This window comes from Rhinolophus sinicus, chromosome 2, assembly GCF_057876585.1.
Source record: "Rhinolophus sinicus isolate RSI-liver-muscle chromosome 2, RSI-T2T, whole genome shotgun sequence".
In the NCBI taxonomy this organism is placed as follows: domain Eukaryota; kingdom Metazoa; phylum Chordata; class Mammalia; order Chiroptera; family Rhinolophidae; genus Rhinolophus; species Rhinolophus sinicus.
Window position 1 is genome coordinate 24,839,179 of NC_142502.1, and position 13,735 is coordinate 24,852,913.

A 13,735-nucleotide genomic window follows, 5' to 3' on the forward strand; every position below is an offset into this window, starting at 1 on the left:
CTATGTATGGCGGAGTGCCTGACAGCATGTTGAGAAATACCCATTTCATTCTTCTTCCAGAAACTGAACTCTTGACATTTCAAAAGCTTTAGAGACGTGACATTCAGGCCTGAACACCAGAATCACTTTTCAGTGTGCTCGCCTCACTCTCTTTACTGCAGTGAGGTTTTACCTGCAGTAGTGACCTCATTGGTTGGGGCCGTGAAAACTCTCATAGACTCTCAGAACTGAAACAACGAGTGGCTGAGAACTAGAAATCACGGGACGTTCCCCTCGCCCTGGCAGGCAGCTCGGGCTCCGGCGGCACGCGGGTGGGGCGCGGACCTCGCACCACCTCCCTGGGCGCTGGGCCTCGAGGAGCGCCGCGCGCAGCCGGAGCTGCCGGCCGGGGGCGCACAGTGGAGGCCGCGCCGCCGCAGTCCGTCGCTGGAGAAGGGGGCGTAGGATTCTGCTGGCCTTCGGCTGAGATGTGACTCGATCGGGCAGCCCATGTGGGGCCCCCGGCCCCCAGGGAGGTCGGCGGCCAGAGGGGCCCCGGCGCCCGGCTGCCTGGTCCTGCCGCTGTTGCCGCCACTGCTGCTGCTATTTGTGGCCGCGCCGTCGGGACGCGCAGGTAGGTGGGTCGCCCCCGGGCACCGCCACGTGCGGGACGCGGACCCACCAGAGCCGGCCGCGCCAACAGCCCAGCGCTGCGGGGCTCCGTCCGCCCGCCGGGTTTCGTTTCTCCGTGGGTGGAGCGGGAGGCCTGGGGTCTGCGCAGGGAGCCCCGGGGAGAAACACCAACACGCTCGCACACCTGGTTCTGCGTCAAGTTTGCACGACTCCGTGAGTCACACTTTCCCTTCGGGGGTGGGGGAAGTTTGACGATGGTCGCTCTAAGAGTGGTACCCACATCTCGTAACGTGCTGTCTGTGACATTGACCGCGCGCAACGCTCTCGCCGGCACGTCGCAGGCTCCGGCCACCCCGCGGCGGCCGCGCTAAGAAGCCTTGCCCGGATTGCGCCCGTCGGTGGGCCGCCGGGACCTGTTGCCGGTTCACAGGGAACTCCCTGCAGCGGAGTTGATGTCTGCACTTTCAAAAAACCAAACTCCCTGAAAGGATCTTCGCGAAAAGAATGGGATCTAGAAAGAGGCAACGTTTTTAAATACCCTCTCGCCTAGGCACATCATTTTTTTTTACTTTGCAGGTACGACCATGTACAGATTTGTGCTCTTTGATTTTTCGGAAATAAAACTTTTAACTGATCCATGACATTTGGAAACTGAAGTGTTTTTGGTTTTAAGTTTAAACTCTACCAGTTGGAATCCAGTAAACCAGAATGATTAATTAACCTGATTTCTTTTCTTTTTTTTTTTTTTCTTTCTGTATTTCTGGTATAAAGTTTTTTTTGTTTGTTTGTTTGTTTTCTGGGGCATGTCTTTATTTTTGAATTGTAATCCAATACAATTATTGTTACGTTTCTTGCTCAAATTGTTCCAGCTTTGGCCATTTAAAGCTCTTTTATTAGTTTGGCTCCTTTGACCTTTCCACAAGACCTGTTCTTTTCGAGCCCCTCATTGCTTTCTAGCACCACAAAATGTTCTAGGTTTATCTTGTATTTCCCCTTCCCAGGCCTGGTATCAACCACTAACCACTTCCCAAGGGACTTTAGGTCTTTCTACTGGAGAATAATATTTAGAAACCAAGATCTGGGTGCCAGGGATGCTCGTTGCTATGGGCTGTTGTTTACAGGCTCCCTCAGTGGACAGAGTTGGGAATTATAAATATGTGCACTAACCCAGTCATCCACACACATCTGAGAGAGAGAGAGAGAGAGAGAGAGAGAGAGATACACATTTTAAAAACAATGATCTTACACTGATATGTCTGATTTCAATACAACAAGCACAGAGTTCATATTGGCCTTCCTTTTCTTTTCTTTTCCTTTTTTTTCTTTTCTTTTCTTATTAGTTTCAGGTGTACAAAACAATGTAATAGTTAGACATTTACACCCCTCACAAAGCAATAACCTCCATCCCCCAATCTATTATCCCTCTGACATCATATATAGCTGTTGCAATTCCATTGACTCTATTCCCTATGTTATACTCCACATCCTGTGACTAAGTATATTTTAAATTATAGTTGACATTCATTATTATTCAGCTTCAGGTGTACGCTGCAGTGATCAGACACCTACACTGTCAATGAAATGGTCTCTCTAATAAGACAACTATCTGTGTGAGATCCTACAAAATCTTTACATTATTGGTTATATTCCCCAAACTGTTTTTTGTATCCCCGTGGCAATCTTGTGGTTACTGATTGTGCTTTCTAATCCCCTCACCATCTCCCTCATCCCCACCCCCTTCCCATTTAGCAACCCTGTTTTTTTTTCTATATCTATGAGACTGTTTCTGATTAGTTTGTTCATTTATTCTTTAGATTCCACATATAAGTGAGATCATATGATATTTGTCTTTCTCCATCTGACTTATTTCACTTAGCGTAATGTTCTCCAGTTCCATCCATATACTCCCAAATGGCAAGATTTCATTCCTCTTTATGACTGAGTAATACTCCATTGCATAAATGTACCACAGTTTCTTGATCCAGTCATCTACCGATGGACATTTCGGTTGTTTCCATGTCTTGGCTATTGTGAATAGTGCTGCAATAAACATAGGGGTGCATGAATTTTTTCAAATTAGCATTTTGGATTTCTCTGGATAGATGCCTAGGAGTGAAATTGCTGGGTCATAAGGGCTCTCTATTCTGGGCTCTCTATTCTATTCTATTCCATTGATCTATGTGTCTGTTTTTATGGCCTTCCTTTATTTGTAGCTTCTTTCTCCAACAATGAAAAACTACAATACGTTTACCTATGTGTTCAATTTTAGTATAAAATAGTTTCAGAATTGCTAACCCGTGCTCTTATGAGAAGCACATTTACTAACTAGATTATAGCACTAATGTATAGGTCTTTGGTCTTTAGCAAAACAATATCCACTCAAGGTATTGTTGATCAAAATTACTTAGATTAGTCCTTTTTTTCTTCAGCTTTTTTTCTTCAGCTCTTTTATGTTCTCCACTTGCAATATGGTTAGGATCATTTGTTCAGTTGGGGTTCCCCCACAGGATGGTTCGTTTTATTTGTTCATTTGGGGGTATTGGAAGGACATGTGAAACATTACTATGGTTTAAGAGCCGGAGCTATACAAAATGGTACACTCAGAGACGTGTCGCTCCCTCCTCATCCCTATGACCTAGTTCCTATGTTTCACCACCTCCCATCGGTAACCAAGTCTCCTTAGTTTCTGGTTGATCCTTACTATATTTCTTTTGCACCAATGAGCAGATAAATGTATATGTGTTTTCATATCCCCCTTGTTTCTTACATGAAATGCATCAGGTAGAGATACTCTTGCAGTTTTTTGTTTGTTTGTTTGTTTGTTTTTACTTAACAAGATAGTTCTTTTCTGCTTCACAAATCAGAACTCCTCAGGGATATGCCATGACCATACTGGCCAAACTCATTTCAAAACTAAATTATTTCCAGTATTTTCTTCAACATAGCCTGAAAACATCTTGTTTTAAACATACCATGTGCTAGTGGTCAAGAACCAGGTGTAAACCTGGGTTCTTTCCTACAGTCACTATAGGATTTGCCCACTCAGATGTTCTTTTCATCAAACAAGCTTGTCATTTTTTTTGACAGTTAAACAAAGAATTGCTTTATTAATACAAAAATACATACATACAAACTATAAAGTGCTAAGACATTTAAATATCCAAGTCATGGCAAAGAGGCGGCAGTTCAACATCCAGGATGGACAGAATGCTTGCAGGAGTCTGCAACAGGTTAGAGTCCCACTGGGGAGAAGGCATCTTCAGACGTAAGGGGGCCCAGCAGTGTAACAGCTTTTCAGGTTCCGTCTCCTCATCAAGGATAATGAGAGGCACCCCATTTAAGAGGAGACGTGCAATCTGATGCTGTTCAGGCAGGCTGAAACTCTCAAACTCTAGAGGACGGGAGGGAAGGAATTTTTCTATTTCTGGATAAGTGTTATTCAAGGCAGTAACAGAGGTTTTTGCTTCAACAGTCTTCTCAGTCATCTTTTTGGCAGAGAAGGTTGTCTGTTTTTGTTTGAGGGATCCATTCGTCTTTACTACCTCCTCCCCTTTGTCTCCCATGGCCTTTGGAGCAGACGTGAGATGGTTTCTTGTACATGTACATTTGCATGGCCTCCTCATGCTTGAGGCCCATCCCCGGCATGTCTGGAGAGCATCAGATAACCCAGATCCAAGCATGCGGCTGTAAGTATCACCAGCCTCCCTCTTCAGAATGGCAGTCCTACTGCCTGTAACTTTTACTCTGCTTCCTGCAGAATAAATTCAGGAAAGACAGTATTTGCTGTGGAGAGCAGCTAAGGAGATGGGTTACCTAAGGGGGTGGTATGGTACAGGAACAAGGCGGTAGGGATGAGAGGGGAGCCACACTTCTCTGAGTGTACCTTTTTATATAGCTCCAACTCTTGGAGTCATGGGTAGGGCACATATTTTCCATTTACGCATAAACTTTGGTTAAAGACAAAGATAATAGGCAAATAGAATTATTAATGCTAAAAAATAATACTTTAAGCATTTCAACATAAAGCTGTTTATAATACTGTTTTTATAATATTTTTAATAAAATTGCATATCTATGTGTTGCCTTTTTTAGTGCTTGACATAGTACTTTTCACAAAATATTACTCAGTAAATTTGCATTCTTTGGTTAAAAGCACCTTGCATTATATGCTTGATATTTTTATGATGATTTTTTAACTTGCATCTTTTTCTTCAATGTACAGTTTTACCAGATGTGATTGACATGTTTACTTACCTGATAATAAAAAAGGTCGCATATATTTTAATAAGCGAAATCATTTTATCTGTCTTAATTATAACATTACACTTATGCTATGATTGTGATATTCTGACAGCATTTTTACTTTTCTTGTTCCACACTTATGATTATTTGACGCAAAAGCTGATAAATGAATTAAATCATTATAATCAATTCCAAGATGTATCAAATTACGTATAAAATTAGAAAACAAGAGAATTTTAGGAAAAAAAAAAGAATGCTGGCTGGAGACTTTAAAATTAAGTATTTCCTCTGCTTTATCTTTCAGCATTCCTCTTGTTATGGAAACCTAGGGTTAAAGTCCCATTTAATTGCTACTCTCTTGAATCTCCTCCCAGTATTACTTCCAAGTCATTACCTCCTGTACTAGTTTCCTAAGGCTGCCATAACAAAGCACCACAAACTGGGTCGCTGAATAGCAGCATGTATTTACTATCTCACAGTTCTGGAAGCAAAATGTTGGCAGTGCTGATTCCTTCTGAATGCTGTGAGGGGCCTCTGTTCCATGCCTCTCCCCTAGCTTCTGGTGGTTGCTGGCCATCTTTGGGGTTCTTTGGCTTGTGGATCAGCATTCTGATCCTCTGCCTTCACAGGGTATCCTCCTCGTCTCGTCACGTAACCTTCCCTCTGTGCATGGCTCTCTTTGTGTCCAAATTTCCCTTTTGTATACGTAACCAGTCATGTTGGAGAAGAGCTCACCCTACTGACCTCCTTTGAACTTGATTACCTCTGTAGAGAACCTATATCAATTTAAGGTTGTTTTTATGAGGTACTGGGGCTTAGGATTTAACATATTTCTTTTGAAGGACAAAATTGAATTCATTTGAATTCCTTCAGTCTACTTGAGGAAAGATGCATACCCTCAAAGATTTGTAGGGTGGTGAGTGGGCTCCGTGGGCTTGGCTTCCGAAGTGGAGAAACGCTACCTTTTCAGCTTCGTGCAGCAGTTCTCCTCCTTGGCCTGTTTGTTAGTCTATGTCCACTGCCAAAGGGAAACTTTGGCAGAAGTGTCATGCCTGAAAGGCTCCCCTGAGTATGTTGAAGGCAGAGATGAGGTCTTCTGCTGTACTTTCCGTACCATGAACATCAGAAAGAGCCACCATTTTGCAATGTATACAAATATTGAATCATTATGTTGTACACCTAAAGCTAATATAATGTCATATATCAATTATACCTCAATAAAAAAAAGGGAGAGAGCCATCAGTGGGTGTGTAATAAAGTCAGTGAAGTTTAAATTTGTTCAGCAGAGGGGCTCACTCTTCTCATATCTCTACCTCCTGCCTCCTCTTTGCTAAGGGGCACTTTCACTGCAAAATCCTTACTCTCGCTCCAACAAGGACCATTTTCATACTTAAGGCTAACTATCTATATAAGTCTAAGCCAGCCTTCCTCCTCTATTTTAGATTAAAATATATGTGTTGCAAAAGATTCACTAAATTATCTACTAAATGCCTTACCTTGTTATTTTAAAAATTGGCTCATAGTTTTTAAGTGCAAAATAGAATATCACATGCAGTTTAGGAACAAATAGCTTAGGGAAATGAGATAATTGAGATGATCAGATTTACTGAAAAAGAGTTACCTTAATACCCCATGTATCCATTTTGAGTTTTCAAAAGTTAAAATATAACTTGAGACAATGTGATTTTTAAATAGTCTTCCTTTGAGCAACTTTTCATTCATCCATGCCTTCATGCATGCATACCTTTCAGGAACTATTCTAGGCATTGAGGTGAACAGGGAAACAAGATCTCTTTCTTTATGGAAACTTCAGTCTCAGACAGGTTATTACATTAAAGTATAAATGCCAGAATTGAGGAGACCAAGCTTCACTCAAAGCGAAGAATAAAGCAATTGATCTAATATAGGAGTTAGGCAGGACTTCCTATAAAAAGGGGCCTTTTAATTGAGTCTTTTGAATTGCAGTGAGTATGTGTGTGTGTGTGTGTGTGTGTGTGTGTGTGTGTGTGTGTAATCACATCACCTTCTGTCTACTTGAGGAAAGATGCATTAGAAAAGAAATGAGATGTCAAACAATAAATACTACAAATGCTTTTAGGGAAAAACATAAATTCAATAAATAGCCATAGGTAGACTGCCATCCATATTATGTGAAATAATTATAATTTCATATAAATTCAGATAGTTTTCATTTAAAATATTAGCAAGAATTAATATTTAGTATCAGTAAAGGTAACTCCTGCTCTAAGCCATTTTCTATCTATAAATTACCAGGTAGTTAATATTCCTTTTTCACGCCTACATTTCTTCCTTATAAAACTATACAAATCCACAAACAAAACGTAACAACAACTATCAAAATACCACAAAGAGGATGATATTTTCGAGGGTGGTATTACCAAGGAGGTGGGAGTAAGGAGCTTTGTAGCTATAGGCAGCCTGACCTCAAGGACATTGGCGGCCTCAACAAGTCACTGTGTTCTGTGGCTCATTGCAATACTGACTCAAACCACAAATAATTATCAAAAAGCACAAGTGTTACAGCTGTGGTTTTCTAAGATCAAGCTGGTATCCTACGTGCTGTTTCTCACTTCCTGAATCAACACAGTCCTTTGAAGGCTTCTATTAGCTGTAATGAGCAGGAGCAAAGGGAATGTCTTAATTGAGCCATTCTCCGAGTTGCTCCTGGAGAAGTTCCAGTGTCGCCAGCTCCTTTGACTTTTCCTCATTGGTAGGCTCTTCACGTTGCTCTGCTTTTATCCTGACCAGTATTTTTTTGTTTGTTTTTTCACATGTTTGTGGCAAGATAAGTACCTCAAAGAGCTGAACTTCAATAAGGCCTATGTGGAGCCCCTGTTCCTTTTATTGCATTTAGTTACACAACTTTATTAAGGCCATAATTTACCCCTGAAGAGGTCTGATCCGAGTCCTGGTCACCCTCAAAACACAAAGCACCTACTTGTCACTGAAGAGGAAAGTTAGCCTATTGAAAAGTATTTTACCTTTCTGATAGGCGATAGAGGTGACTGTACACTTCTGTCTTCATTCTGTTTAATTGGAAAGTCTGAAATCACACCATCAGCCTCATTTGCCTCAATATCCCAATTAACAATGAACAGAAGTAAATACCATCAATTACTTCCAAGTCTCCACTAGATAATTTCTTCCAAATCTTCACTAAATAATTATTTTTAAGCCTCTTACTTTTTCTATTATTTTTTCTCCCATTTTTATATTAATTTTCTCTTTGAAAATTTCAAGTGATGGAGATATTAACAGAAGAATCGCATTGCTTCTGTGAGGATAAAAAGAAGTACTAGTTGTAAAAATTATTTGAAAAGTAAACTGGATGAAGTATGTTAATATTTAATAAATACCTATTGACTAAACTTGGAGTTCCCAACAACTATTCTTTCCAATACCTTAGTGATCCCAAGTGGTTTGTCTTTGATGCTGTTGTTTCTTTTATCTTTTCCTTTCTGAAGCAAGTTATCAAATATTAGAGACTCCAACCCACATTTACTTTTTTTTTAACCTACTTTTCCAGTTACTATGATATTCATTACTATCAATTAAAACACTTTGGAGATCACAAAATGTGGAGAAAATCAAGCTTCTGCCATCAAAAAGCCAATTTCCAAAAGGGAAGGTGAAGGGAAGACATACAAGAGATGACATAAGGTAGTAGGACTGGTTTTCTAACAATGGGGCTGACATGTGGCATATTCAAAACAGGTATTTTAGGAGGCTATACACACAAATCTCACAACAATGTATTTCTTAAACTCCTTTTTTATGGAGTTCAAGGTGGAGTTTGGTATAGCTTGGTCAGAATAACCCCTTAAGTGGCAAACCTTCGTCTTTGATTTGTGAATTGAATATAAAAGCATTCAAAGGCACTTACAACAGACTTGAGTAATCAAGCTGGGAAATGCTGTCTGTGTTGGGCAAAAATGAGGTGTGACTATAAAATAATGAGATGGGATTTTTGGCATGTTTATTAGCTATCCCTGAAGATAATTGTAGCTGAAAGGAAGCATGTCTCAAATGCCACTAAGTGAGCTGAGCAGTACCATGGGAATAATTATAGTATAAACATTCCCGAAGGAGCTACTTGGAAGATGTACACTCTCTTTGGCGGGTAAACAATACATTTATTTTAAAAAGTAGTCTCTAAAGTTCTTTAAACACCAACTGCAATATTCAAAAACATGTTTAAGCACATAGATTTACTTATCAGGGTGTGGCTATAAAGAAGTAACACTGCTTTTTCTATGTGACTTATACATCAGTTATCTATATGAATGTGCAAATACCTAGCAGGGTACATTGGCATATATTGATGGATGGTGTCCAAGATTGAGAAAAATATCTGCTCCATGAGAACAGGGCCTTCTGTGTGTATTTGTCCTCTAGTGCCCTAACCTAGTACCTATCCGTTTCTATTTCTAGCACATAGTCGGTGCCCAGTAACTACTGATTGAGTGATATGACTATGTACAGTTCCACCAGGTAAAGCTTCAGTGAAGAAGAAACACTTGGGTTTTTCTCATTGAATTTCGTATATCTCTCCTTAGAAGCAGTCATCTTTAACATGCAAAATTTACAATGATCATACAATCCCTTCTTCCCACAACACTGTTCTTTGGAGCACTTCCTGAAAGCAGTAGGTGAGTGATCCTAGTAGACAGAGCCCTGTCATTGTCAGAACCCTGGGCTCAAGCATCCGCCATATGACTGAATAACCACAGGTCATCATTTGGCTTCTCTGGGCCTCTACCATGTTTCCCTGAAAAGAAGACCTAACCAGACAATCAGCTCTAATGCGTCTTTTGGAGCAAAAAGTGACAAGACCCGGTCTTATTTTACTATAATATAAGACCCGGTCTTATATAACATAATATAAGACCGGGTCTTATGTTAGTTTTTGCTCCAAAAGATGCATTAGAGCTGATTGTTCAGCTAGTTTTTCGGGGAAACAGGTTATCTATTCAGCGCTAAAATGATAATAGTTAACTATGGAGAAAAAATACTGAGCTAATAATTATTGAGCTCTTTCTTTGTGTCAGGTACTGTTCTAGGAGGTGTGTGTAAAGAATCCTATTTAATCATCCCAGAGACTAAGAGGCAGATAGTATTATTTTTTCTTTTTACAAATGAGGCAATTGAGGCACAGACGTTAAATAACGTAACCTCACACAGCTGATAAGTGGTAGATCAGAGAGGCCCCACTGTGGTTCTAGAACTCTTGTTCTTAGAACTTCTCTCTGACCTACTCACATAATTATTAGAAGCCAATGAGATAGGGCAGGTGGCAGTGCCCTGTATAAGTGTATTAGTTACGTATTTATATGAACATGTATATAAGTATTATTATAGAGAAACTGAGGCAGCATGCATATATAGCAGTGAGCAGGCAGAGAAATAATAGGGGGGATTGTGGTTAGGGGAAGATAATCAAGTTCAAAGGAACTAATATTAATACCAAACTATGCCCCGCCCTTTATAGAAGACAGTTGGGTATCTTTTCTTAAGTAAACAGTTCCTGAATCACATTTTAAGTGCTGTTTAGATGACTTTCTTTTTAAACGAACTTGATATATAGTTAGGGGGGAGTGGAGGAGAGAGGAGTTAATAATTTTCAAGAGAATTAGTTTATAACTTGAGACAAAAGAAAACATGCCTTTCCTTTCAGCATGATGAAGTTAGAACAATACTTAACATAATCTGCTGAAGGCAGCCATACTGTTTGCCTCTCCTGTGGTGGTGATTAGGATGAGTTATTTATAACTTTTGCTTCCTGGAATTGGTTAATTACCCTCTGGTGCTTTTTGTACATTAACTCTTTTTAACCTCATTCCCCACGATAGAAAACTCATTCAGGAGATGATTTTATTCTTTTTCTTTTTTTCTTTCTTTTTTGGTCTTACACCATATTAAGGTGTTTTCCTATTTCAAAAGACACTTGAAACACTTGAAATATGTAGCAACCACTTGCCGTGGGCTACTGTTTCTTCATTAAAAAGCATCAGTTGAATATCTTCTGACTGTACTAATCCCCCGTGTATCATGTAAGTTTACCAAGCTGATTTCAAGCCATCAAGATTTAGTGGTTCAGCCTGTTCTACCCTCAATCACATGCTCATGGGAATCTGGGTTCTACCCCGATTTCATGATTTATGTGAGCCTCACCAGCGCCCCACCTGATTATTTCAGTTTTAAAGCATTTATTTACCAGGCACTGGGGATACAAATACTCTTTATAAGACATGTCCAATGTCAAACAGCTCACAGCCCAGTTCCAGCTGCGGAAGGACAGAGGCGGCTGGGGGGGCTGGAGACTTTCTCTGGGCAAGACTGGGCAGGGCTTTCTCAATGCTGAGGCTTTGCTAGTTACTCATGACCTTGAGATACTTAAACACTTGCCCCAAAAGGGAAGTCCCCAGAAGTCTGGTTGTTTTCCTTATTGGTGGGTGAATATATTCTATTTTCCATAACAGCAAAGTTGGAATGCCTCAGAGCTCCCAAAAAGAGAGGTTTCGATAACCACAAAACTGATGACCCTAGTTCAGTTCATTCAGAGAAACTCACCACTTTTTATTAGTGTTCATCAGGCACTAATTTATTAAAAGCATTGAGGCTTTTCCCACAGTACTCATATAATGAAATGGAAATGCATTTTACTGTTAGGCATATAATTAAAACCGCAACATATTTAGATGATGACATTAGTATTAATTTTGAGACCATTAGGAAAATATCACATACAATTTCACTATAGCTGGAGACCTGTACACAAGGTAACTCTTGCAACCAATGTAGCAACCACATTTTATAAAACTCTGCTAAAGAAGTCAACATAGATTTACCCATTTTGAATGCCATTTATCTCTTCTCTTCCTACTAGAAGGACCTGACAGTAGATACAGAGCGTTCTCCCTGTGAGAGAATGCGCTATAACATAGATGAAGCGGGCTAGAAAGCTTTCCCAAAGGCCAAGATATAACAAAAGGAAAATAAACACTTAGAGGGGACACAAATCTAAATGATATGACTTAAAGATATAGCTAACCAATCATTACTTGGAAGTTCATTAAGTAGACGCTTCGTTGCAGACCCCTCACAGCTTTGTTCTGGCAGAGGCCATCTTAAATACCCACAATTCAAGGGGGCAATCTCAAGTATCCCTCTATTACTCAAAGTCCATACTCTGGTCAGGAAAACTCAAAGGGAACTCAGATGCCCTGCCCATTTCTGAGGTCTTCTGAGTTCGATTTTCTCTTCAAAGACCAGCCTCTTACCCAGATGGCTGTTGCCAGGTATACCCACTTTCTTTAGTGAAGACCACGTATACCCTACACGACATCACAGCATCATCATATTTTAGTTGCTAAAATAGTACAAAGCAATATTCATTAAATGGATGCACACATGAAGGAACAAGGGATGTTTTAGGTCCAAAAGATACTATAGGAGTAGGACACAAAAATTGCAAAGGCACGGCTGGTGAACATGGTATATTTAGAAGAATTGCAAAAAGACCAGACCACAAAGAAACTTGTGTACCAAACGAAAGTTGCAATGGTACAGCACTCCCAGAAATAAAACTATGTGTGTCAGTCCAACAGCTTTATGATTTGGGAAGTGAAATCAATGAATTGCAGAGAATCAGAGCTGTACTTCCATTCTAGGCCATGAATCTATATGAACAAAATGCTTTTGTTACCTATAAGTTGGCACATGACTCCTGATATCTATGTGGGTGTGACATATTTTCACTTTGGTGTTGATTAAATTATCTTATCAGTACTGGCAGGGTAGGAAAATGATTTACCTCAACTGGAATGTTTATACATTCTTTATGTTTCTCAAAATGGAAACAAACGCAGTGCCTAAAAACTATGCAAAAATTTTAAAACCATGAGAATATACTAGTTACCAATTGTTTTTTCTTTTTTAAATATGCTAGTTCTCCTCCTTAAAAAGAGTGCTGCTTCTACTTTTTCATCACTCCTTTGCATCATCAAAACAGATAAAAGGGCAAGTATTCCTTGATAAATCCTCATCTGTTAATTTAACTTTCATCACACAGCAACTCACTTACTCATGAGACTCTTGCAGCTCTGCCTCATCAGGAGGTCCTGATGTTTCTACTTTGAAAACTGAGCTCCGAGCTGCCCACCCATCTCCATACCCACAGCCAGCATCTGGATGCAAGCTCAGCCTTCCTCACTAGGGCTGCTGTAATTATGGCTTTACTGGTCTCTCCAGTTCTATTCTTGCCCCATCCAGTTTTTCTCCCCTCAGTAGTGAAGTAATCCATTTGAAATATAAATAAGCTTACAAGGCTTCAATAGTTTACCACTGAATTTCAAATATAATCCAGATTCCTTCCCAGGGCTTACAAAGGAGATCTAGCTCCTTTGTACTTCTTCAATTTCATCTTGGCCACTCTTCTTCCTCACTTTTTTCCCAACACACTGATGTTTTGACAATTCCAAGGACACTCACTGTCTTTTTTGGATACGATTTTCCCCATGTCAGGGGTCTGGCCTGGAGCACTGCCCTCCCACCCCATGACTGTTTCCTAAGACCCTTTCTAAGTAGGTTCTGTTCTACTCCAAGGGTAGCAAGTGAGTGAGGCGGTTAAGAGCATAGATTTTGAACCCAGCTCGTCTGCTTATAAGCTGTGTGAACATGTGCAGCTCACCTCACTTCTCTGTGCCTCAGTTTCCACATCTATGTAATGGCAATGATAATAAAAGTCCCTTCCAGAGGGCTGTTATGAGGATTGAATGATTTGGTTGTATAAAGTACATAGAATAGTGTTAGCTGCATGGTAAGGATTCAATAAATGTTAGCTACTATGTTTATTATATGC

The 13,735-nt window shown here is 40.1% G+C and overlaps 1 protein-coding gene across 2 annotated transcripts in view; it reads left to right on the forward strand.

The window, feature by feature from the left end:
* Positions 1 to 283: 283 nt before the first annotated feature.
* The window catches only part of IL20RA (interleukin 20 receptor subunit alpha), a 31,837-nt gene continuing 18,385 nt past the window's right edge, over positions 284 to 13,735 (forward strand). Inside the window, exon 1 of one of the 2 annotated variants that reach the window (XM_019732812.3) lies at positions 284 to 613. In XM_019732812.3, the coding sequence (XP_019588371.3) occupies positions 490 to 613 (124 nt within the window). In that variant the 5' untranslated portion in view covers positions 284 to 489. The remainder of the gene's footprint in view (positions 614 to 13,735) is intronic. The other variant, XM_019732813.3, reaches the window with a different exon arrangement.